This window comes from Ischnura elegans, chromosome 3, assembly GCF_921293095.1.
Source record: "Ischnura elegans chromosome 3, ioIscEleg1.1, whole genome shotgun sequence".
In the NCBI taxonomy this organism is placed as follows: domain Eukaryota; kingdom Metazoa; phylum Arthropoda; class Insecta; order Odonata; family Coenagrionidae; genus Ischnura; species Ischnura elegans.
Genome location: NC_060248.1, coordinates 48,248,376 through 48,272,494, shown reverse-complemented (window position 1 = coordinate 48,272,494; position 24,119 = coordinate 48,248,376). Strand labels below are relative to the sequence as shown.

The 24,119-nt window shown below is 37.8% G+C and overlaps 1 protein-coding gene across 1 annotated transcript in view; it reads left to right on the top strand.

The window, feature by feature from the left end:
• Positions 1-24,119, top strand: part of LOC124155738 (Kv channel-interacting protein 4) — a 562,897-nt gene that overhangs the window by 486,510 nt on the left and 52,268 nt on the right. The window contains exons 4-5 of the mRNA XM_046529806.1: positions 13,165-13,329; positions 14,707-14,817. Coding sequence (XP_046385762.1) covers positions 13,165-13,329; positions 14,707-14,817 — 276 coding nt within the window. The remainder of the gene's footprint in view (positions 1-13,164; positions 13,330-14,706; positions 14,818-24,119) is intronic.

The following is a 24,119-nucleotide window of genomic DNA, read 5'->3' as shown; positions in this document are numbered from 1 at the left end:
ATTACGGATTTGAAATGCCAAATCAGTCTCGAATGGAACTTGGTTTTGTAATTATCAAAGAAATTAATTATGTAATGTAATAGGAAATCCCAGGCGTAAAATTAGTATAATTTTCTTTTGGCAAATTTTTCGAGATAGACGAGCATATATTTCATTAAGAGATGCACTGGTGCTGAGGTGATGCAAAAATGCGTGTTATGTATCTAAATTTTCGATACATATTAAGCAATACATCTATAGATCGTTGAAAATTCAATTTATTGCAATAAATTAGTCATAAAATGAATGCTTTATGCTCAGTTACAATAATTTTTAATGCTTCAGTGTGTCGGTTAAACATTTCATAGGGATGTCTACTAAATGCTTACATGTTCTACAAGCTTCATAGAATTCGCAAATAATGTTTTTTTCCCGCAACGAAATGTCCTCCCATCCCATCAACCCTATACTTCGTATCCCTGACCCCACGATCCTGAATTCCCTCCGAAAACTCCCTCACTCCCATTCCTCACTACCTCCCTTGAGAAAGATCACAGGCACGATATAATATAGGAGATTCGCAACCGTTGAAATGGCTTGCTGGGCCCATTTCCGCGACGCAGTAATCGCTCCATTATGGATTTCTGTGTATTATTCAGGGATGTGTCAATCGTTGGGGCCATTACTGCGCATTCATGAATAGAAACCTTTGTTATCTTCCGGTGAATACCTGCCTTTTTATATGGCTTACGCTGCTTGCTCCTGAAGTACTGGGCATGTATAACGTCGAGTTAACGTTTTGTTGTCCTTATCTCGGATTCATTATTGTATCCAAATGGATTTTCTATTCATCAGATTGTCGACCTTCAGTTCCATTTCACCTCATTCCTGAATAGAATGTTTACATCGATTTCAAGGAGTTGCTAACTTCCTAAGAGTTGTATTTTTGAAAGCTTCTGAAGATAAAGCCTTGAATCCAAAGCTATCTTCTTTTTCGGAAAATGCCTGCTATTTTTAAGGCCCACCACGCTACTTAAATCTGCAACCGATTATAATGGGTGCAGTAGTGGATCCAGGATAGGTACAAGGGGGGGCTAAGTATAGGGTAAACTCCCAGCAGTAGTGGGGTTCCGAACAAAATTACCATTCTATCTTATGTAAATTGGATATCCAAGGTAGGTCTAGGGTGTATAACCCCCTTAATCCCTCCCCCCTTAGATCCGCTACTGCATGGATGGAGTTAACGTGTCCATGATGAGATGTCCATGCTCGTCTACGGCTTAATTGCTTCGTAATAGATAATTTATCAATCACATTGCCGATCTTCAGTTCCAGTTCTTAGCATTCCTGTATGGGAATTAAGATCGACTTGAAAGATTCCAATATTTCCTAAGAACTATATTTGTTTAAGCGTCCAACGATAAATTCACCATAAGGAAGCTACCGGATTAATTCTATAGCTCTTCCTTTGCCTTATCAGTATAAGTATATTACTTACTAGTCCGGCTGCAACCCGACTTGCGCTAAGGAAAAAATAACAGAAACAACTTTCTCTAATTGATAACAACAAATTTTGTTCAGCTTGGGAATGTTTATAAAAACTCTGAAGTTTGATGGAGACAAATTATGTGTAATAAATAAGCATTCGTATTAAAGTACTGTCGTTTGATATTTATCGCTTGGTAGTACTCGGTTGAACGCGTCTGCCAAACATATTATAAGTGTCTTTCCACCCATTGACTAGATGGAAGTAGATCTCCCTCAAAAGTAATCATTGATTGGCTCTATAAATATTAGAAAATTACGCAATTTATCTGTAAAATATGTCTACGTTATTATGCCGTCATAATTATGCCTTCACTCCAAAATCTGAAGGACGCAAGATACTTTTCAGAGGCAGGAACGAATCTGTGATAAGAACACATAGAAGAGTCCATTTTGCTGAGAAAAAACGAAATGGATGAGAAAGAAAAGAGTGTATTTTAGACCACGAGAGATGAAGACAGATTATGACGGTTATTCCGCTTCAATTGTTTCCCTTCTGAGCCGAGAAAATGAGGGAGACAGATAGGCTGGAATTTGCCCGGGTACAAGGAGGAAGTAGGGTTGTTTTTGTGGATTTTTTCGTGTCTAAAGTACATGCAACCTTTTTTTTGTCATTACCTCTCGCAGCAACTCGTATGCCAGTCTCTCTTCTTACTAGTTTCATGTGAACTCGTTAGTCGTTTCCTCGCCAGGTCTTTTCAGGAATTATGCCGAGAAACATTTTTTTTTCATCGTTACTAGCCTCCATTTTTATTCGGAATTAAATTTTAATTTATTTTTCTAGAGTGGAAGTACTTTGGTTCTTAAACAGAGCTTTATATTTGGCAATTACGTAACCTTAAAGTAAGAATGTGCATTCACGTATTTAAAATTTTCTGGATTCGGAAATTAAAAATTCCCACAAGCAAATGTATTGGACTTGAAGTTTTGATTCCTTTATTTCTATGATGCATCGTGTTCGGTTATTGATAAGCCATCTGCATTAGTTTAGGAATACCTAATTTATACGTTCTGTTTTTCATCTCAATTATTTTATGACAGTTTTTTCATAATTTATCGAATCTTTTTTGTTTTGTCAGCAATATAAATGGGCATTTTCTGGAAATGAATCACTAAACAATGTTTGGTTTGCAAATGAAACATACTATGGTGATGAACCTGTCTCAAAAATACATATGAGACCCCTTATGTTAAAATTACTAATTAATTCAGCCCATTTGACTATATTAGCCACCGTTTTTAGCGCTCCTGATATTTTACGAGTTAAGTGAGACCACAATCGTAATAAATACGAATGTACTATTATAATTGTACTAAATTATTTAAAATGCTTTAATTCTTAGGACTGAATTATAATCAACCCACAGCTCTCTGCCTTAACTCCCTAGACATTATTTTGCATGCAATTAAGTGGATGAAATTTTAAAATTTTATTCAAACGAATAAAGATAAACAAGTATCACCGTTTTCATCTTTTTGAGGGTTTGATCACTGCAGTTACAGAATCCTAAAAAATACTTCTTTCTTCCGAAGAATATTTAAGGTGATAATTATCATAGCACATGTGCTAAACTGTACGGTAAATACCACTTCAGTTTGTACACTGCGATGAAAGCATAAAATGTTATCGATTTATGAGTTGAACCCTCGTATTTTTTTATCTTTTTTTTAAGTTTAATGATAGTGCGAGCCCTAAGCCAGTTCATTTTGTTTTTGTTAGCCAATCCATTCGAAGATATGTACGCCCTCGTATTTTTTTATCTTTTTTTTTAAGTTTAATGATAGTGCGAGCCCTAAGCCAGTTCATTTTGTTTTTGTTAGCCAATCCATTCGAAGATATGTACGCGTACATTTTTTTGTTGGCTGTCAGCGCTTCCGGGCAATTCTCCGAGCTGAAATACGGGCCGGGATAAAGCCATGTTTTTAACTGCTCCTGAATTAATCGGACTGTGTCTAATTGACACGGCGCCGAGGCCCATGCGAAACTTTCCGCCGGCTTCCCCCTCGCCACCTTCCGACAATGATACTCCTCTCCCTTGCCCACTCTCTGTGCCTTTTCCATGGTGGATTTCTCCATTTTACGATCGCCCTCGGATATCCTCCCACTTCTGAGCGCAACGTGTTCGTAGTTCTCCAAAACAGGAAGGGAGGTGGCGAACAAGTCCATTCCCTTTTCGACGGTGACCTCAAAGAGTGTTCGTTTGCTCCATGGCACGTCACATTTTTTCCTCTCCGTTCTGTCTGTCGTGAGGTGTGACCTCCGTCTCTGCATTCTGTATAATTGTCGAAACGTGGCCGCTTCGATTGACGTAGTCAAAGCCTTTGCGGTTTCGACCTATTTCGTTGTATTCGCGAAAAAAAAATCCATTGTTCGTGTCGTGGACAGGAATGGACGGAGTTTGTTGGTTACAATTTGAGAAATGCAGAGCATTTTTCATTCTTCAGCGCGACATTTTGGAATGGAAAGGTCTGATGGCAAAAAATCTGCCCGAAAAATAAAAATAAACACTCTACCGGGGACAGAGGTGCGTGAAAATTATAGTTTTTTAAATATTTTTATCCCTTTTTTATGTTTCTAAGGCGCTTTAATCACCAATGCGCTTGGCAGTGAAACTGCGACTTTTAGGGTGATGTTCATTTTTCTTTTATGTTCTGAAGATTATACTCCTTTCACTCAAAATATCCTCAATCATTTCGCATGTTATTTTTATGTTGTATTCCTTGAATCATTGAGCCTTTTTATCTTTAAAAATCTTTTTGCTTTCACATACTTATAGATTTAGATGCTACTTATGAATCGTCTGAATTGGCGAGTAGTGGAGGGTAAAACGCATATTTAAATAATATGTTGCTAAATACAGCGGTATAAAAAATTGTTTTACTTGTTCCCATTGCATGGATTCTTATTATTCAATGTGTGTAATTTTAGCTTTGGGCTGTCCAAAGAAGTGATGTTTACTATTGAAAACGAATTGCGTGGAATAATGAGGTCGGCAAGTCAATAAATCGGGTAGAAAAGCAGTTAGCCGTCCACCAAAACTGTTGCTCCCACTGACGTCGCACATCCAAGACTTAGGACTTTCCCTGCTATCCTTGGCGCCAAATCAAAGGACACGCAAACGCGGATATTGCTCCAATTGCTCCGTTCTGCTGAATGGAGAGAGCTAAGGTGTCTTTGCCTTTAAGTGGGGGTCATTCCAAGGTTACACTTGGCGCGTTCCCAAACCAACCACTTCATCCCGTAGAGGAAGGGTTCCTCAATGGGGTGGGGGGCGTGGTAATAAAAGGACATCGGAGTTATCGGCTTCATTAAGGGTGAGCTTAATCAATTGCCGGGACTGTGTGTGTGTGTGGGAGGGTGACAAATGCTCTCTTCTATCTCCTTACTCGAGTAGTTCCCCCGACCTCTTAACCCGAACCCATATCGGCTTCCTTCCCTTCTCTATTGCGTGCATTCCATTAAGACGAATGATAGGATGACCCCCTCCGGCCAAAGGAGAGAGAGAGAGAGGCTGGCTCCATTTAGAGCGATAAGGGGGGTGGGGAGGTTGAGAGGAATTGCAGGGAAAGCAATGGGGTCGAATGGGAATTTAGAGATATTGGGGAAGGATGTGGAGCAATGTGAGGGGAAAACATGGGATGAATGCATGTATTAATAATGATAAATATTTTATCCATAATTTGTTAAACGAATAAAACAATAAAACAATTTCCAAGTACAATTTTGAATTACGTACCCCAATAAAAATTATTTACTTTTGGTGTTACCATCATGTTATATTGGCAGAGCTGGAATTGTTTCTTAGGGATGTGCGAATAGTACCTTTTGCTCTCGAGTCGAGATGAAAAATAATCGTGAGCATCGAGTCAAGTGTGGTAATTTCTAGACCAGGCAATAGAGCAATGCATGATCCAACATATTCTCATTTTTCCAACCCCCTCGTGGATTTTCTAATGCTTAGATTGATTTGAAAAGGAAAAGCTAATGGGGAAGGTTTCCAGTGGCGCCGACTCCAAGGGGCCCGAGCCCCCTCAAAGATTTGTTTGGGGGGGGCGGAGCCCCCTCAATAATTCTAGAAAATAATTAAGTTATATTATGCTTTTTGAAATCACAAAAATGTATTGGTGATTTTTATTTCCCATGCTTGACGATAGTTACCTTTTAAAATAAATTCAGCAATGAGTGTTGAAACAAAAATAGTTATAAGGTTAAGCAGGTTAACTGAATCAAGTGGTGTGAATCATGATAGTGTTTCGGTGCTGCGACACACTTTCAATTTAACCTCTTCCTGGGGCAAGACCTCCGATATGGGCCCCCCCAATATTTTTTATAAGTCGGCGCCCCCGAAGGTTTCAATGGTATGCGTCAGTGGAGGCTGATTATTACGCCTCGAGCGTTGTGGGCAAAGTAATGTCAGAAAATAATTTAGTGTTGGCTAAGACGGAGGACTGTGATCAGCGATACCATTGAAATATTAGAAAGGCCGAATAATTTCAACGAATAATTTCCCCATTAATTAGATTCGTGCCTTTAAAAATACCAATTTCTAGAAAAAATCAAAACCGATGCTAATTATCTCCAAAAATATGCATAGTTCTGTTCATTCCAAATACCTTCCAAGTGCACTTGTACCGTTTTGGCTTTAACTGTTTTGCATGCCTACATTATTTGTCTCATTTCTTCCTATCAGTATTCTTTTTCCATACACGCAAATTGTAGAGGAAATTCTGATATTTTTAATTGTGAAGAAGAATGATCATTAAATTTAAATAGTATTTACTTAAATATTAATTATTTAAGTAAAGCAAAATTAAATATGAATAATTGTAATCTACAGTTTGATAGCTAAAAGGCCAGGCGAAGAAAATATGTAATTTCATTAGCATCGGCCATGGGTATGTCAGTGGTCCTTTTCTTAATACCTGAAACATGTGTTTCAGTTATTAAGAAAAGGACCACTCAAGGATAATTTATCTTGTTCCACTACCAAAAATTGACAATGGTTTTCTGTTCTTCCTTCTCAAATCGAACTCCTTTCCGAAATACGCTTTTTTCCTCATTCCAAATGTCATCACACAATTTTAGTTTATTCATCTTCTTTTCGTCATATTGCGTATAATGCAGATCTTCCCCTTGCCTTTCTTTGTTCATTCTGCTGTTTTGAATTTCTCGCCGTATGATTTTATCTACATCATTCTTCCGTCGCACCACTACGAGAAATTACTTAGTTCCTGACACATGGGTGGTCATTTAATACAAACAGTTGCAAAGCTAAAGTAAGTTTTTTGCGCGTGCTTGGAAAAAAATGCGAGTGATAATACATTTTAATACTAGTTATCTTGACGTTTTTGATGCTTGGTCCCAACCCAATTCGCTCGGTCTGCGAATATGACTAAGGGTGAGATACGAGTGTTGCCCAGTTAGTATTGCGCCACAATTGTTTTCTCGTCCAACAGCAATGGTGCGAATTTGAAACGTTACGTATATATTATCCGAAGTTTCATAAATGCGCATGCAAAGTTTCTGGCTCTTCCAACAAATAGCGTAGCTGCAGGACCCTTTCAAAATGGCATCTGTAATTTATGTACATAACGAGTAGCGTGCCATCATTGAATTTATAATTGCAGAGAAAGAAACTGTGGGAAATTTTGTTTGAGTTTATTTATTTTTTATTAAGTTTGCGCTGAGTCTATGGAGCATATGCTGTCAACAGGAGTACACTTAGTCACTGGGCTCAGAGAACGAGGACATCAGAAAGTGATTCGGCGGTGCTCCAAGATTTGCAGCAGGGGGACCATCGGCGGCTGTCACACCTGACATGTTGCCGCGAGCTGATTTTGCCATTTGCGGATAAATACGCATTAAGACTCGGCAGTTGGCGCTAAATCGGTCAATCAGCAGAGGAAGTTATTGATTCCAGTGACTTCGGTACCATACCAGCCCAGGAGATGTTTTGATTCAACAGGATAACGCTCGGCTTCACACAAGTTTGAGGACTGCTGAACATAGCATAACACTGCATAACAGGGTTGGACAGTGTTACACCGTCCACTCCACAACCCTACCTGGCTTCGTCAGACTTCCATTTGTTTGGGCCGTTAAAGCATACAATGGACGACTAGAAGTTGGTTCACGCAGTGTAGAAATGTCTCCGTGGTCAGGACAAGGGTTGGTACCACCAGGGCATACCCGCCCTTGCTTATTGCTGGCTGATGGCATCAGAAAGGGACGGAGATTACGTGAAAAAATAGGGTGTGTAGCTGAAACATCATTATTTCGTGTGTGTAATTCCTATAATGTGCTGTAAATAAATGGCAAAGAAAAAATATGGTGCATTACTTTATGGGCAACCTCGTAGTATTGACCCACGTTAATGCAAGTACGTGGTCTATCTTTCATGATTTTCTAGTCTCCCGTCTTCAATTCTTCCCTTCTCCTCGTGCAGAATCTTTCGATTCCCTTGTCTGTAACAGTTACAAATAAAAACGTGAGGAGGATTGCTAGAGGATCAGAGGAGGTGATAATTGACGACAGATGGAATGCTTTGAGGAGAGAAAATTCGTTTGGGTGAGGGTAGACGATGGATGAGCGCAGAAAGAGATGAGACGAGGTCACTAGAAGAATACTCAGGCGGAAATAGTGTCCCGAAGATGGAAGAGTGAGGTCATTACGTCATCAATCTTTCCTAAATGATCATTTTAGAAGCATGGTCTATTAGAAAAAGTAAACGGAACCCAACCCTCGAAGCCTAGGGGTGAAGGATGATATTGAATACTAAACTACGGTTATGGTGATAATCGAAGGAGTATACCGAAAAGGAATAAAAAGCGCTCTGCAGTACCTTTATCCAAAGCACAGCTAGGAGTATTGCTCATTTTATTAAATAGATTAATTATATGAAAGGCGTGATGGAAGAAAATATTCGTGGAAAAGTCCTCCAAGGAAGGCCAAGAGATCAATACCTTGAGCATACCCAGAAGATAATTGCCTAGGAAATAGACATGGGGAATACAGAATTGTCACAGAATCCGGTTTTATGGAAGTCGCAGGAGTGACAATCGTAAGAATATAATGCTATGTATTTTTTTATGAAATTAGGATGGCAATAATCGGAGCCTTTCTGAGAAAGGTAAACTTATTTTTTTCTTATTTTAAAATATTTTGGGTTACGAGTGGACCAAGGAAAACACTGGTCCACCAAGCTTCTTTAAGTGTTATTGTGTGCGTTTAAGTTAGCCCTGGGTCATAGTTTTCTTCCACAATGGGTGTCAGAAAATTACATCTTATGTCAAAAAATATCTTTTTTTCTTACATTGTGGATCACAAACGAGCTGGAATCAATCTTTTGAAATGAGAATCACCCAGTTTCTAGTGTTGTGGTAACCCTTAAGTGAAAATCTGTGATTTTTTATAATATCAAATTAAAAAATATATGTAATATTAATATTAATATAAAAAGATTCAATGGCAAAATTAGGATACTAAATATATTAATGCTGATACATTTATATATCTATTTCTCAACATTTTTTTATTGATAAAAATAGGCAAAGGACTGAAGAATTTTTGAGTACGATTCCATTAGGGTAAACATATTCGCCAACGTTAGAGGAACGCGTTAAAACGCGCTAGCATTAAAGGAAATAAGACGTTTCAAGAATCTTAATGCTGGGCTAACAAAATAAAACGTGCATTTTTATGGCTTGCATTTTTTTATCGAGAAACTCAGGCTGTTGTAAACCGAATATTTACGCGTATCTGTGAAAGCGTTTTCAGCCGAATTTTCACAATCTGCCTGCCGTTGTCTTTCAGTATCGCAGGAGAGAGGGCTGGAAAAAATTACATGCTTTTCCTCTTCGGATTCCCGCCTGAAATAATACAATCGGAACCACTTAGGACGATTGATCTAAAACCAACTCTCTTTTGCTTTGAAAGCAAACATTCGAGTAGTATCTCTTCAGAGGCCCGCGTGTGTGAGCGGGTATCCGGTCTGTGTTTATTGAGCGGCTCTCCTCTGCCGGATCAAAGCTGTTAACAAGAACCGGAGAAAGATTCCCAACTGATGTGTAACCTGTGAGTGTACGTACGTGTGTCATTGTCTTGGCCGAGAGCCAATAGACTTCGGGAAAGTATTTTCGTCGTAGCGCGTTGACCAAAATTCGGAGTAGCCCTAATTTATTATTCGGTGACCTCGGTGTATTCCACCGTGTATTTACCAGCTTATTCAGGTTTTTCTGTTTATTTCTCTGTTAGTGTATCCTTCTAATAATCTGAATCTAATACAGTAGACCTTTACATATGGGAAAAATAAGTCTTGTTCAGAATGCGAAATAAATCATTTATTGTTTGTAATGTTCCAAAAAAAAACATTATTATTCCTACCTTGGGTTTCGACTACTATACAGTCATTATCAAGGTGACCTCAACATGAAGTCGACTTAACTTCGAGTGAATAATATTAAAGGTAATTACACTGACACAGGTTTAATTTTTGTCCACTTTATAGCACCACTCGATTGAATTTATTGAACGGGTCAAATCCATAAAGTAGATAATAAAGCAATGGGATAGGGAATCGCGGATTGCAAACCATTTTTTAACTTGCAGCTGAATACAAATATTATTGGCTGGTTCAATTGCTGTGTTGACTCTTACTTTCGAGGTTTGATAATATTTGTGAGTTATGCTAACAAGATTTCCAACTGCTGTGTTATCTGAGAGTGTGTGTGTGTGTATGCATATACTTGTGTCATTGTCTTGGCCTGGAGCCAATAGACATCGGGAAAGTATTTTCGTCGTAGCGGGCGGACCAAAATTCGAGAACGTCAATCGCTTTGTGTGTTCCCGAAAGGGATAGGGGCATTCGTGGGGAAGTTACAAGGAGAAAGTGTGACAATTTTTTGGAACGTGATCGCATGCGTATACTGGGAGCCAATCGGATGGTGTTCCCTTTTTCCGCGTTCAGCGCTGTGGCTTTTCGATTGAGAGCTAGTGGATATCGCAGTTGACAGCAGATTTAGCGCGGCGCCCGGAAGATCAAAGGACTCGTGGGAAGCATTTTGTCATATTTTTATCTCCTAGGGATATATGTTATTCGACGCAGCTGCTCCGAATGCCTGATGAAACCAAGCCGTAGCGCATAAACCAATGTCCATGTCCAACGCATGTCCAATTCGACTATTCTACACAGATCGGAGTAATCCTGATTTATTTTTTGTGACCCCTGTGTATTCCATCGTATCTTTGCTAGCTTATTCATGTTTTTATTTTTATTTCTCTGCTAGTGTGATCTTCTTATTATTTTAATCTTATGAATTAAAAGTTTTCATTATTGGAAAAAAGATAGGTTTTATTCTCGAAGTTTGATGGTAATTGTAAGATATGAATTTATCGTCTTTATCTAAATGAAATACCCACATTTCGTTTTAATATAAGCTTAGTTGTAAATAAAGATTCTCTGCAGCATCAAGGAGATCGCTGCAGATTTTTGATGCGTTAAATTATTAATTCGAAATTCATCATTCTAAACACCAGGATTCCTAATTCTTGACTTTTTCCGAGGCCTGTCTCTGGAAAAGCTGTAAAAATCTTGCCTCCCTGTTGAATATGGATCTTAATACCCATTTACAGCCTTGTAAATTTATTTTCCATCTATTTATATGAGAATACATGTGGAAAATGAAAATTGTGGTACCGTTCGTATAGGATGTGTTTTGTATCTAAGTGAGAACAGGTAAAAATCGTTTTTCTGTTGGTCCATGAGCCAAAAATATTCGTTAAAGACCTTTAACGAGGTAGCAAAGCTTCATTAGTGCAACAGATCTGATTTTATTCTTTTCATTTACAATTTTTCTTGCCACGTTATTCAAAAAGGTTGTCTCCTTCTACGGCCGTATGTATGTTGCGTAGCAGGATACCTCAGAACTTGAGCGCTTACCTTAAATTTATCGCTGAATCCAGGCAAAAATATGTTTTGTAATATCCGAAATCTTTGATTCAACGTGAGGATTATTCCTAGTCTCTCTTTGGTATAATGAGGTTATGTGGTAAAATGAGGATCGTGTAGCCTGGTAGGCTTGTGGTACTGTTTGAACACTATCCCTTCTGGCCCTGATGAAGCCTGTTGGCACCCCTAGTGAAAACCCTCGTAATACTGGGTGGCATGTAAAGGTGCTGTATATGGGACAGTCGTGTGCCGAAAGCTCATTCTTGGGTACGTACTAAATTAAGATGGCATAAACTTTTGGTACCTACCTATTTTTCCCATATCTTGCTAATATATGTCGAAGTATCGTACATATTGCGAAAATTCTCCACTTTTATTTCTTTAAGCGCGTTTCCACGTTTTTTACCGAAAATTTAGAAAACGAATGTGGATCGTCCATTTTATATTTAGCCGCTCGATTTTCCATTGTCCGATATTCTTAGAATAGATAAGTAGTTGTGAACAGGCTAGAGAGACTGCATTGCCTATTCCAATTCACCATAAAAATACGAAGGAACTTAGTAGATCACAATTACGGACTAGAAAAGGGTTGATCTTTACCCATTGCCTTCCCAATCTTGCCTTCGGGTTTGAGCACGGAGTCAGTGTGGTATCTAATTTAATGAACACCAAGGATTAAATTCCCCACAAAAAAGAATCATTAGCATTAGATAGGGTTCGAACCCGGATCTGCCGATTGCCAGCTAACCCTCTCTAACTCACAGCTGCTTCTAGGAGAAATTGCATTTCAAGACATCTCATTTTAAAAATGTAAAAATGTTCTTATCAATCATGATTATTGTGGCAGCTACATATTTTTCTATTAAACTTTACATCACAAAAGAACACGTAGTTTAAATCTTTCCTGAATAGAGCTGAAAATGTACTCATTGGTAATATTTAGAAGCAACGCTGGGTTATTATGGGTTGCCAGCTACACCACCAAGTCATCTTCCTCGTTGTTGAACCTCCGACTGAATCGCAGAGTGAATCTAAAATTCACGGAGAGTGTTGTCGTCTCAAAAACGCAATTAATTCATAAGTCAAATGAATTTACCATGGCGAACCCGTGGTGTATCTATGCACTCTTTTATGCAACTGCTATTTAAGCCTGGATCACGCGTTCATTTTTTTCGTCGCAAAAAGTGATCACTATCGCGATCACTAGAGTGATCACACGCAAATGATCGTCGCCGGTAATTGTTTTTCGCGATCGCAATGAGGATTCCCATCGCTATTTTTCATCACTCGTACGGTCGCTTTTTCCGTCGCTAAAACCGTCCCTAAAACCTCATATCAGCCAATCGGAACCAATGCCCGTATGGAGCGATTGCAGCGCAATGTTTGACAATTGTGGGAACGACATAGATAAACAAACACGCTGTATATTTTCGTTGTGCGGGTCCATGAAAACGATGTGTGATATTGAAAGTGATGCGAAAGCCGACGGCGGGAGGGACCGTGTGATTCAGAAAAATGATCACTAGAGCGATCGCTTTTCGCGACGGGAAAAGTGATCGCGATAGTGATCAATTTTCGCGACGAAAAAAATGATCGTGTGATTCAGGCTTAAGTTGCTTGTTTCATGGAGTGCTTGAACGTAATTAATTTATCCCAAATCTAATGTTTTGCGTTTCGTTTTCTCCAATTACAGGACCTGCTGGTAACGCTCTCGACCCTCCTCCGTGGCTCCATCTACGAGAAGTTGCGGTGGACGTTCAAAATGTATGACATCAACGGCGATGGGTGCATCACGAGATCGGAGCTGAGTGACGTCGTGCTGGCGATACACGAACTCATGGGACGGAGAGCGCACCAGGTGAGGGGTCCAACAAGTATGACAACATTTCTTCAGGGTTTTCTTCCGCGTCAGCTTGTTTGTAGACAGCAGTTTCGCTGGCTATCCTGCCAGCGTCTTCAGGTCGAAACTGTTGTCTACAAACAAGCTGACGCGGAAAAAAACCCTGATGAAATGGAGAGATCAAACCATCGCCGCGGAAACCTACGTTCTATCAAGTGTAACAACAAATTAATCCATCTCATTTGTAATATTTTAAAGCCTCTAAAAAAGATAAGATACGTCAAAAAAAACTTTAAGAAATAATTCAAAAATGTTTTCAAAACCCGCAAAAAATAAAAAATTGAAAATATCAAAAAATAAAAAAGCTGTTATGGGAATTAAAAATAAAAAAATAGTTACGCCATTCTTCAATTTTATTGTTCCATTTATTGTTTTTTTATTTTTTTCATAGGTTTAGTTGTTCAAATTACGAACATTCAATTGTTTGTTATGCTTCCTTTTCTCATAAACAGTATATTACACTAGCCACGAAAGCAAAAGTCATTTTATTTTAATTATTTTTTGACAAAATTGGTAGTGGTGGCCTAATTAGCTGCCGGGACAATTTTTCAAGCGCCTTTGGCGCATCATTCTGTCTGCTCTTGTTAGTGCACCATAGTTGACAAGCAGTTCTTGATCAGAGTCATAATCAATCTTAAGATAGGTTTGACGCAGCTACCCACTCCATTCTATAAACAGCTAATCTTTCAATTCTTATATAGCTAATCCGTTCCTTACCTGTAATGTACAAACAGGTGTAGTAATTTTCCACACTATTTTAACTGTCAAGTGTCAAGAGACAGCACTTGATAAATACGTGTTAAAGTTGAAACAGGTTGAGCGAATAAAATGTTGTATATTACTACAGCTGTTTACATCTTATTACAATGAATTCCGACAATGTGACCTCGTCAACAATCGATCTGCTTCACCATTCAAAAGATACAAACTTACCCCTCTTTTCGATCAGACCCCCCATAAAAAAATCCTAAAACCACCCTTTATACATACTATGTATCTTATGTTTCCTGAGAGAACCATTATAACAATGAGCGACCCTAGAAAACACCTTAGAATGCGTGTCGCAAAAAAATTAATGTTTCTTTCGTGCCTATCTCTATCTCTCTCTCTCTCGCCCGCGGGATGTTATAATAAAACTCAATGTGTCCCTTTCTGATAAATAATCACCTATATTTTAATTTGAAATTGACTGAGTTCAGTGTATCTGACCGTTTGTACTAAAAGAATGTTTATGCTCATAGTTCAAACATAGTATTTCTACCTTTAATATGCCTTTAAGGTAGGTATCTTTCATGGTAGAAATGTCAACCTTGAACCGGTGTCTGTTTTCTTCAGGTGGAGGAGGACAGGAAGGCAAGAGAACAGGTGGATCGGGTATTCAAGAAACTGGACCTCAACCAAGACGGAGTGATAACGATAGAAGAGTTCATAGAGTCTTGCTTAAAGGTTGGTATTGAAAATTAATTATTATTTCCTTGCAGGAATATTTTAAGCTGCAAAGGTATGCAAACTATGTGGTGATAAAAATGGAATCCATTCTATGCCATTTATGTTTTTACTAGCATACGGTTCCAAATAAATTTCAACTAGAATGATGCGTTAAAATTCATATGCATTAGTACTAATTAACGTATACTGATGCTTATATGATGGTTTTCTTATGATTTGCTACCAGAAAATCATGGAATGTATTTTTAGTAATCTGCCGAAGTAACGTGCCAAAATTGGCATGGAAAATGTCCATACATTTTTTCATTTCTTTCAAAGGATGTTTCTAGTACTCATTATTTGAGCTGGTCATGTAATATTTATTTCCGCATTTACGGGTTGTTTTTTTCCGAGCTAGAAAAATTACTCTCTGAAAGGGAACATTTCTAACCAAGTTTTCAATCTTTTGTAGTGATTTCCGATGAAATTATTTTGTATTGTGAAGAGGAATTGAGCCAATAATACCTTTTCATAAGAATATTATTTTATTTTTAGCCCTATTTTAAGAGTACAAAGTTAACTTTTCAAAGCATTTTTTGTCACATGATTTGTAACACACATACAGTTCGTAAAATACAGTTTGTCTTTATTCAAAGATAGGACGAATAACTTTTTCTGTTTGATTGTTATCTGAGTGAACGGCAAAATTGATTCCAGACTTTTTTTCTTTTTCCTTGATGGTGATTGCATATATTTTTCCTTGCGCTCTCTTGGTTGGAATATATCAAAATTAAGATGCTAGAATTGGAATTGTGACTTTTCTCAATCGCCGTCCCCCATTGGTTTCGGTCCCACCTCAATAAGGGATACAGAGGTAACTAAATGTTCCAATATGAGCCCCCTGTATTGTATTCATTTATATTTCCTCCGATGAAAGGATTCCCACGGTCCCTGGCGAGTGTCTGCTCGAGGATTGAAGCCTCTTAATGGTCCACCACTTGCATGCAAATGTAGGCACGTCCCTGGAATCTAATGGCCTCCCTCTATCTTCAGACCCCCACCCCTCAGATTTCTTCTGTTTCCATTCCTCCCCACCTTATTTCCCCTTCTTCCCAATTGACCTTGTTTGCCTATCAGCGAAAAGTTGAGTGCAGTATGCGTCCGTTCGATCGATTTGAAATCCCGGGGGGATCAAGTTCTTACATAGTTGTAGCTACTAAATATTCACAATAATTGGGTCATATAAATATGTAAAATGATACGTGAATAGCTGTGCGCATACATGGACTACGTATCAAAAGGTCTGAAAACTTTTTTCGCCTTTTCTTTAAACATTTAACACCTACCGTGATGACCTTAGTAGTGTAAGTCTGTGGCCCAGTGCTGACTATTTTCAAAACGTTTGTGTTATTTCTTAACAACCGACCTTTAATGCGTGGAATAGGTGTTAGGAATAATTTTAAAGAATGAATTTTGCTCCGGTTATCTTCATTTGTTTGTTTAGATGTTTACCACTTTTTTAAATGATGGCAAACAACGATTTTTCAAAATATGGATGGCGTAATGTAATGCCCATAACAAAAATCGAAGGATTTCACGTGGAGTGATGTTACGCCTGTAGCACACTAAGTGTTAAGTGGTGAAAGTTTTTAATTAGCTACTTGGAACTTTGGAATAAATTGAGCCGGAAATGTTCTTTCTCGCACAAAATAACTTCAGGCATACACTTAATAATAAATGATAAATATGTCAACGTTGACGCATGTTTATCACCGGGTAGTACAAATTTGGCTGAAGTAGTATATTTTGAATGTGTGTGCTTGGTTTCACTGAAAATCAAAATCAAACGTCCAATAGATTGCCGGTCAAATATTTGGTGGCGGCGGTAGGATGGAGTCCTCGCCTGCCAAACCGGAGGTTGGGTACTCGGGCCCCGCTTAGAAAAGTCGCCGCCCCTAATCAGGGCAAGCACATTTGTTAGGTATTGTAACAGCTTACGATGTAAAAGGCCTCAGTGAGCTGTTCTCGGAACGATTGAAATAAATATACGTGCACTCTAACTGTGTGACATGAAGGTGCTCGTATTACAGTCTTTATAATTTTTATTTTTAAAGCGTCCAATAGTACTAATTGTAAGTAGTAAAAAGGGTAAATGTAATTTTTACAGTAAATATAAAACATATTTGAGTGTAAATAAATGTTGAAATTAGACGACTCAATTATCAAGCAGTAGGTTGATCTTTTAATTAAAATGATATATAGAAGATGTCCAATTATTCCAACCTACCGAGAATAAGCGGCATCCGCACTGCAGTGATATGTTGTCGTTAAGGTTATTTTGAAACCCATTCAAGTGTCCCTTTTGCCGGATCCGACGTAAACCTCGCCCAAATGAAACGAATTCCTCTGGAGATGATAAATTCTCCGTTTGAAGCGCTTCCATTCGTTCCGGAAAACGCAGACCTTGCCCTTTTGTCGTGATTGCTTAAGTCGTCTCTCGTCTTCCTGAAATAGGTCGTTGGGCACTTTTTTTTTGCCTTCGGTCGAATGAGCGAGAGTTGACTGGTTCTCTCTGTCAAATCCTTTTGAAAAGCGTATTGGATGGATGCTTGGAAATAGGGAAATGACATTTTTTCGTCCTTTTGGGAAATATTTTGAGCTCAGGATTTGAATCTTTGCTGCCTTTATGAATGCAAATTTGGTATACGTAATATTTTTGGTACCTACGCGTAGCTTCGATTTTTTTCCAGAACATGAGCAAGCAATATTATATTCCTCATCCGAAGAGAATACCCGATTCAAGGCATTCAGAACTTTTCAAAGAGTTATATTTCCCACCACTTCTTACTGCTTCTATCTCATGTTCTCTTCTCTACAATGTTTTTCAGTGACCGCTATCGGCGCAAAAAAGTAAAACGCTGAATTTTAAGCATTTGTGCGAAATTCTACCGGAGCTTTGTCATATATTGAACATTGTTTAAACCTAAAAGTTTAGCTGCTGCGGTCGAGAGAGTGAAGATGAACACGTGAAAAACTATGAGAACGGTGTAACGGTCTTCTACTTCATCTTGTCACGAGAAAATATTTGATTGGTGCATTTCATTGTATTTTTATAGAGAGAACGACATCTTCGCACTAAAAATAGCTATTTAAAATTAAATGTTAACCATTTTATGAATTTTTTAATGGCTGAAAGGAAGATTTACATTTTTAAGGTGTAGAAAAGTAAATGAATATCGAATTTACGTATGCTATATGCAAAAAATATTTAGAAACCTTTTATCTGAGGAAATTTTTATATCGTTCTTCTTACTTAAAATAAACCAAAAGACGAAAATTACCCCGCGGCAATGAGTACAACCAAAATGGTAGTTCACCTTCATGGTGTCAATGTTTATGTTGTGCGTCTTATGAGTACCTACTCCGCAGACTGTATAAACATACTTTAATTAGGATATTTATTGGCCAAAATGTAATAGAGGTAATTGCAATTTTACATGTGCTCCAGTATTGCGTTGCCTAGATAAGTCATCGCACGAGTTGTATGAAAATATTCGGGAAACTCCAAAATTGGTTTAGTGAAGAGTTCTCGGGATCGCCACCGGGTCAGGGACTCCATAACTGCCGACGTTTCGATGTCCGACTCGGTCATCGTCCTCAGGGTTGTGAGTGTCGAGTGAGAATATTAACTTGCTTATGTACAGTCACTCTGGTGGTCAGGTGACTGCTGATTGGCTGTCGTCAGCGGCACGCTCTGATTGGCAGTTCTGGAGTTACGGCATTGTGAGTTATGGAGTTTATGACCCAGTGGCGATCCCGAGAACTCTTCACTAAGTCTATTCGCCGGGAAAGCACGAAATCTTTCTTCTCCAAGATTGGTGTTCTCGTTATGAAGATCTAGCGTTTTTATGCCGTAATGCCTACTCCATCCATTTTAAGCAAGATTATATTTATGGCTAAGTATTATTGCCTTTTTCTACATGAATGTTATGGTACAGTGATCAGTAAATGGCATCTAGCAATCAACATTTTAATAAAATGAAAGTTAATATGTAACGTTTCTGAGAGTTAATTCATTACCAAACTTGAATATTTTTGTTAATAGGAATATTGGATGTTAAAAGAGTATTTTAAGTGCGTATCCAAGTAAATCTAGCGTAAATTTTATTTTTAGGTGTAATTTTAAGCTGTGGGGCACGCATGGTGGCCAAAACATATTTAAGAGACATTTTTCGCTTAGTAGGTATGTCATATTTTTTACTATAACGCGCACATTATTTCAGGACGTATGAGAGCGTCAAAATCCAAGCCTCAGTTCAAATATCATGATATAAAAAGGCTTTCTTTGCACTAGATTCTATCTCAGCTCACCTTTTTCTCTTCAAACGTGCCTTCACTATAGTCTTTTTTTACAGAGGTGCATCTTTTTTGTTCCCTTCCTTTGAGCATTTGGCCTATGCGAAAAAAAAATTCTATCAAGCTGGTATTTCACGGAGGAATTTCAATTTTAAAGTTCGCGCTGGGGGAGTTTTTTTCATAAAGGTTCAACCATACTATGTTTTTTTTAGTTTCTTTTACTCTACTCAAGCATTTTTGTCTTCCTTCCATTTTCCTTCAGTCGTTACTTCTTATCTTTATGTTTTCTCCCTCGCGTGCTTTTCGAGTCAGAATTCAATTTCTCACTCGCCCACGTACCCTCATTCCCTCAGGAATTCCTGCAAATTTCCTCTTCTATGCAAGACGACTACTTGCCTCTCACCTTAATTTCTAGAGTCCATGTCTTCTTCAGCTGACAAGTAGACGAAATGTGCGAGCTGGGAAAGAGGCATTATTCTAATGTTTGTTGAGATACTTCGAACTGTGCGTCTTGGTACTCTTTCCTCATTTTACTCTTGCCCACGCATTAATTTAAGCTTCAACTAGGCCAATTTTAATTAATGACAATTAAAATCCGAAACTAGGACTTATCATTTATTTTTTGCCCCTTTTGGCACTAGTTCTTGGCTCGTAATATACGTCTTTGACCTTGAGTTTAAAAAATAAACACTTACCTGTCGTTGCAATAGCATATATAACAATAAAAATAATAATATTTATTCTACCTATTCATAAATTGCAAAATACATTCACCCAATAAATTAAGCAGTAAATTAGAATATAGGTACCCCTTAGGTATACCTGAATGGTTGTTCTAAATAGTATTGTGCTTTATGAGGTGTTTTAATGAAATTTTAAAATTTCATGATAAAATTATATTATTTTCTCTTTCTTGTTATTTCGTAAGTGATTAGTATCTTTCCGAAGACATTGGGCAAAAGATACACAGATATTGGCACAGTCACTTGCACCACATGCCTGAAAAGAATTGGGAATGTCCAAGTCAAATTCCGGTTAGCTCAGGTGATACATATATGTCGAATTTTTTATTTATGTGTCATTTACAGTATGTCGTTGTCGTATTGATGACAATTTGTCTCTTCATAATTTCAGCACTGTCGCAAAAATATACGAAAGTTGATAGTTTGCTTTAGTCAATGAATAAGGTCACCGTTGTTATTCCTATTTTCCTTTGATTTGTACTGGTTCCGTTCTTTAGTCTACAATGAGTAATATGCGTTTTCCAAATTGTGCATATCAAATGAAAGCTTACCTGTCTGGGATCATTCTGTTTTTTTACTTTGCTTAACGAGGCATAAAAATTGAACACATCATTTTTGCCAAAATTAAATTCAACATACCTTTATTTTTTGGCATTATCTTGGGGCTGAAATTTCTAAATTTTGGAAGAAGGGGTTTGTGCAATGAAACCTTTCCGAAAGAGCGTCTTGCATGAAGGATGCCCAACTCATCCTGAAAGGATTTCTTCTTCTTTTTTGTTATTTTTACCCCTCTTTGAATTAATCTTGAGGTCTCCTGTTTACACTGCCAGCTAATTAATTTTTCACTTTTATGAGAGTTGCTACCTCTTTTTGCGCGTTTAGTTCTAATTTCTCCCGGTCATAGTTTAACGTAGATTGTATCCAGTGGCGAAAATCGTATAGCTCGGGTTCTAAATCCTTCATTAGAATTCTCTAATGTCGACGATAATGATAATGATACGACGATAATGAGTATATATTATTCGGGAGACTATACTCCTTGGTGAAAATTTTGTAAATTTTAGTAAGGAAATAATCTATATTTACATGATTTTTTCTATAAACATTATCATAGCTTCGAAAATTGTCTATGTGCAAAATCTGTTTGCCTTAAATAATATTAATTTTAAAAAAGTAATTAAATGTTTTCCTTGCCTTGCCTCGCCGCAAGTGAGAAAAAGATGACGTCGTCGTGTGTGTCTTGAAATACTTTTCCAATTCAAGGCAACAATCACACATTTCCACTGGGTCGTCACAGCTTAATAATTATCGCGACGCATAAAATTACTCTTTTCTAATATTTCATCTAAAGATTGAGCGATCATATCAATTCTACAGCCACTTGGCATAGCTGCAGCTTCATTTTATGTAATTAAAATCTTAAATTGATTTTGTCCCTCTTGATGCTCAAAATGTGCTAATTCGTGTGCTCCGAGGTAACGTTTCAATTCCATCGCTTCGGTCATTCGACCCGGATTAGAGATTTTATGTGCTGAATTCGTTACAATTGATTACTATTGTAACATTGAAGCACCTTCCTGTTCTATTTCAAGCGGATTCATGAAATTAGGCGGAAAAATATCATTTGGCGGATCATCCTGAATAAAAATTTCCCTTCCGGTGTGCAACTAATAACAAATGCATGAATTGGGAGTGATATTTTTTTCAATGCTCGGTGTATTGCATGTTTTTTATCTGAGAAAAAAAAACGGGCCCGTATTTCGTCCTCATTGATGCTCGTTCACCGGGATGAATTTCCGCATTACGGCTCCCCTTCTTTGTATCAAAACATGGGGTCGTTAATAATCCAGTCGTTGTTTTTTTTACCCAACGGTCACGTTCATTCTTTAGTCTCATTATATCGCCGTCCGCCTGACGTAAAAAATTGACCGGGAGCATCACTCAGCGTCCGATTGCGTTCCGTGACACCTTTAGTGCTCGCCAGCGTACCGGACATGATATATCTAACCCCACTTTTGGTTGAGAAAGTGTGTGTGATGAGGGGGTTTTAAGTGCAACTTAAACGCTTCAACCAAATTGTTCTGGCAACCCGCTCTGGCGTGTAATCCAAATTCCACTGGCAACCTAAAAATGCCCCAGTTGCTAGCATTAAAACTGCGCAGCTAGTAACATACTCTCAAGGTATTAAGAGGTTGTTTAACAAAACGAAGTTGATAATATTTATTTTGTGTATTACTCACTGAGTTCTTAATGTATGCTCACGTTGTTTCCAGGTTCTATTCTTCGTATTGTTTGTAAGATATTTGTTTTTAAAAGTGTGTATGGTGTTCAATAAGATAGAATTGGCGGAAAATTAAAAATTGGCTTTGACAAAAAGTAAATATTCCATTAGAAAGATTTTAAAAGATTCCAGTTTAAATCCCAAAGCATTAGGAGCGATGAATATCGAGGTAACTATCCACCTTAAAATTTTATTAATGAATATTTATGTAAGCACCTTTTCCGAAAGAAAAAAACTCCTTTAAAATTGCGGCTCTGTAAGTTTATCTTGCAGAAAAAATCATGAGAATAAAATAAATTATTTCGTAAAACCTCTATAGTTCGGCCATAATATTATCAAACCACGCTTAGCATGAGATAAATAATGTATCTTCCGTTCCTCTAATCATCATCCTGTATTACAAAAACAAATTCCTCAAGTATGGAATTTTTTAATGCCTGTAAGAGGGTTTTCAGCTGAAATGGAAGAAATAATTCTCAACTTTTAGAGGCAGAAGATGCTATTTTTCATTTATAATCGGTGTAATTAATATCATATTAGAATGATCTCAAGAGACTAGTTCATGAATTAAACCACTTTTCCATCCCATTGTCTTATGTATTCTTCAATCACATCGTATTACCTTCCACTTGGTATCAAAAAGGTCCATCGCTCTGCGTCCAGTTATGTTTATTGACATCCATTATGAAGGTTCTACAAAAAAACGAAGAAATTTCCTTTTTTAAAAAAATCCTAAGCATGCTGTAGTGAATTTACTTCATCTAATGCCTATAAAAAATATGGAATCATTAGGATAATGTGCTGGAAACCATCCAATGGTAATGTAATCTGGTCATAGAAAATAATCTTGATTATAGCCATTAGATAATACTGTGCAGGCATAAAATGATATAAAGTTCGTTATGCCTGACGAATAATGATAAAAATTTAACCTAATCGAGTCACCATGCTATTTTTTTACACAAATAATTCACGTTATTGAAGTGAAATCACGAAGGTTAAATGAAGATGGCTTTATGATGGTTATGAAGGGTTACAGTATGAAAAATTATTGTTTTTTTTAAATAATTATCTTTAAATTTTCTACTTTTTGCTTGCTTGTAACCTTTCTTTTTAGCATCAATACATGTATTCTATGAAAGAAAATCTGAATTTGAGCAAATATGAGGAATGAATCTGTATTCAGGTGTGGGAATCGCAATGGAACCGCATTAAAGCCATCGCCTGCGCATACCGCGCGTACATTACGTCTCCGCTTATGGTTGCCCTGCAGCGTGGAGGGGGTGGAAGGATGCACTCGAGAGCGTGGGTGGGTGGGTGGTATAAGTGCTACTTGAGCGCCACATCGCACGGCGGGAGGCAGTTTAACTCCACTTCCCGCCACGATGTCGAGAGTGTGGACAAACGACTACACAGCTCTCCCCACTCCTTGTGCTCTCAGCGGGGGCGGATACCTGCCCTTTGTAAGATCCCCTTTAAGAGGACGCCTCACTCCCGCTCTCATTTCTTGGCGTATGAACAGTTTAAGGCAAAAATCTTTCATTTCCAATTTTTTCGGGATATATTAGGTAGACTGGGATAATATACTAGGTAGGCATAGGCCGGATTCCGGCATCCACTTCGGGTTTTATGCATTAGGTGTAATTATTGCGTTGAAATTTTTCCTCTTCGATTTAGGCAGAATCGGCTGACATTTTTCGTTAAATCTTTTTGCGTTAGTAAAATTTGAACCAGTGAGTTTTATATTCTATGCCTCTACACACATGTTAATGTTTACTTACCTACTCTTTTGTTGATATAATCATTCGATACGCATTTTTCTCTTTTCTCATATTTTTCGTTTCAATTTTGTGTCATATTAGAGAGTCTTTATTTGTTTTCAGAGTTTCTTGGTTCCATAGGACAATCGTATGGTACAATCATTGTGTTATTAATATAAT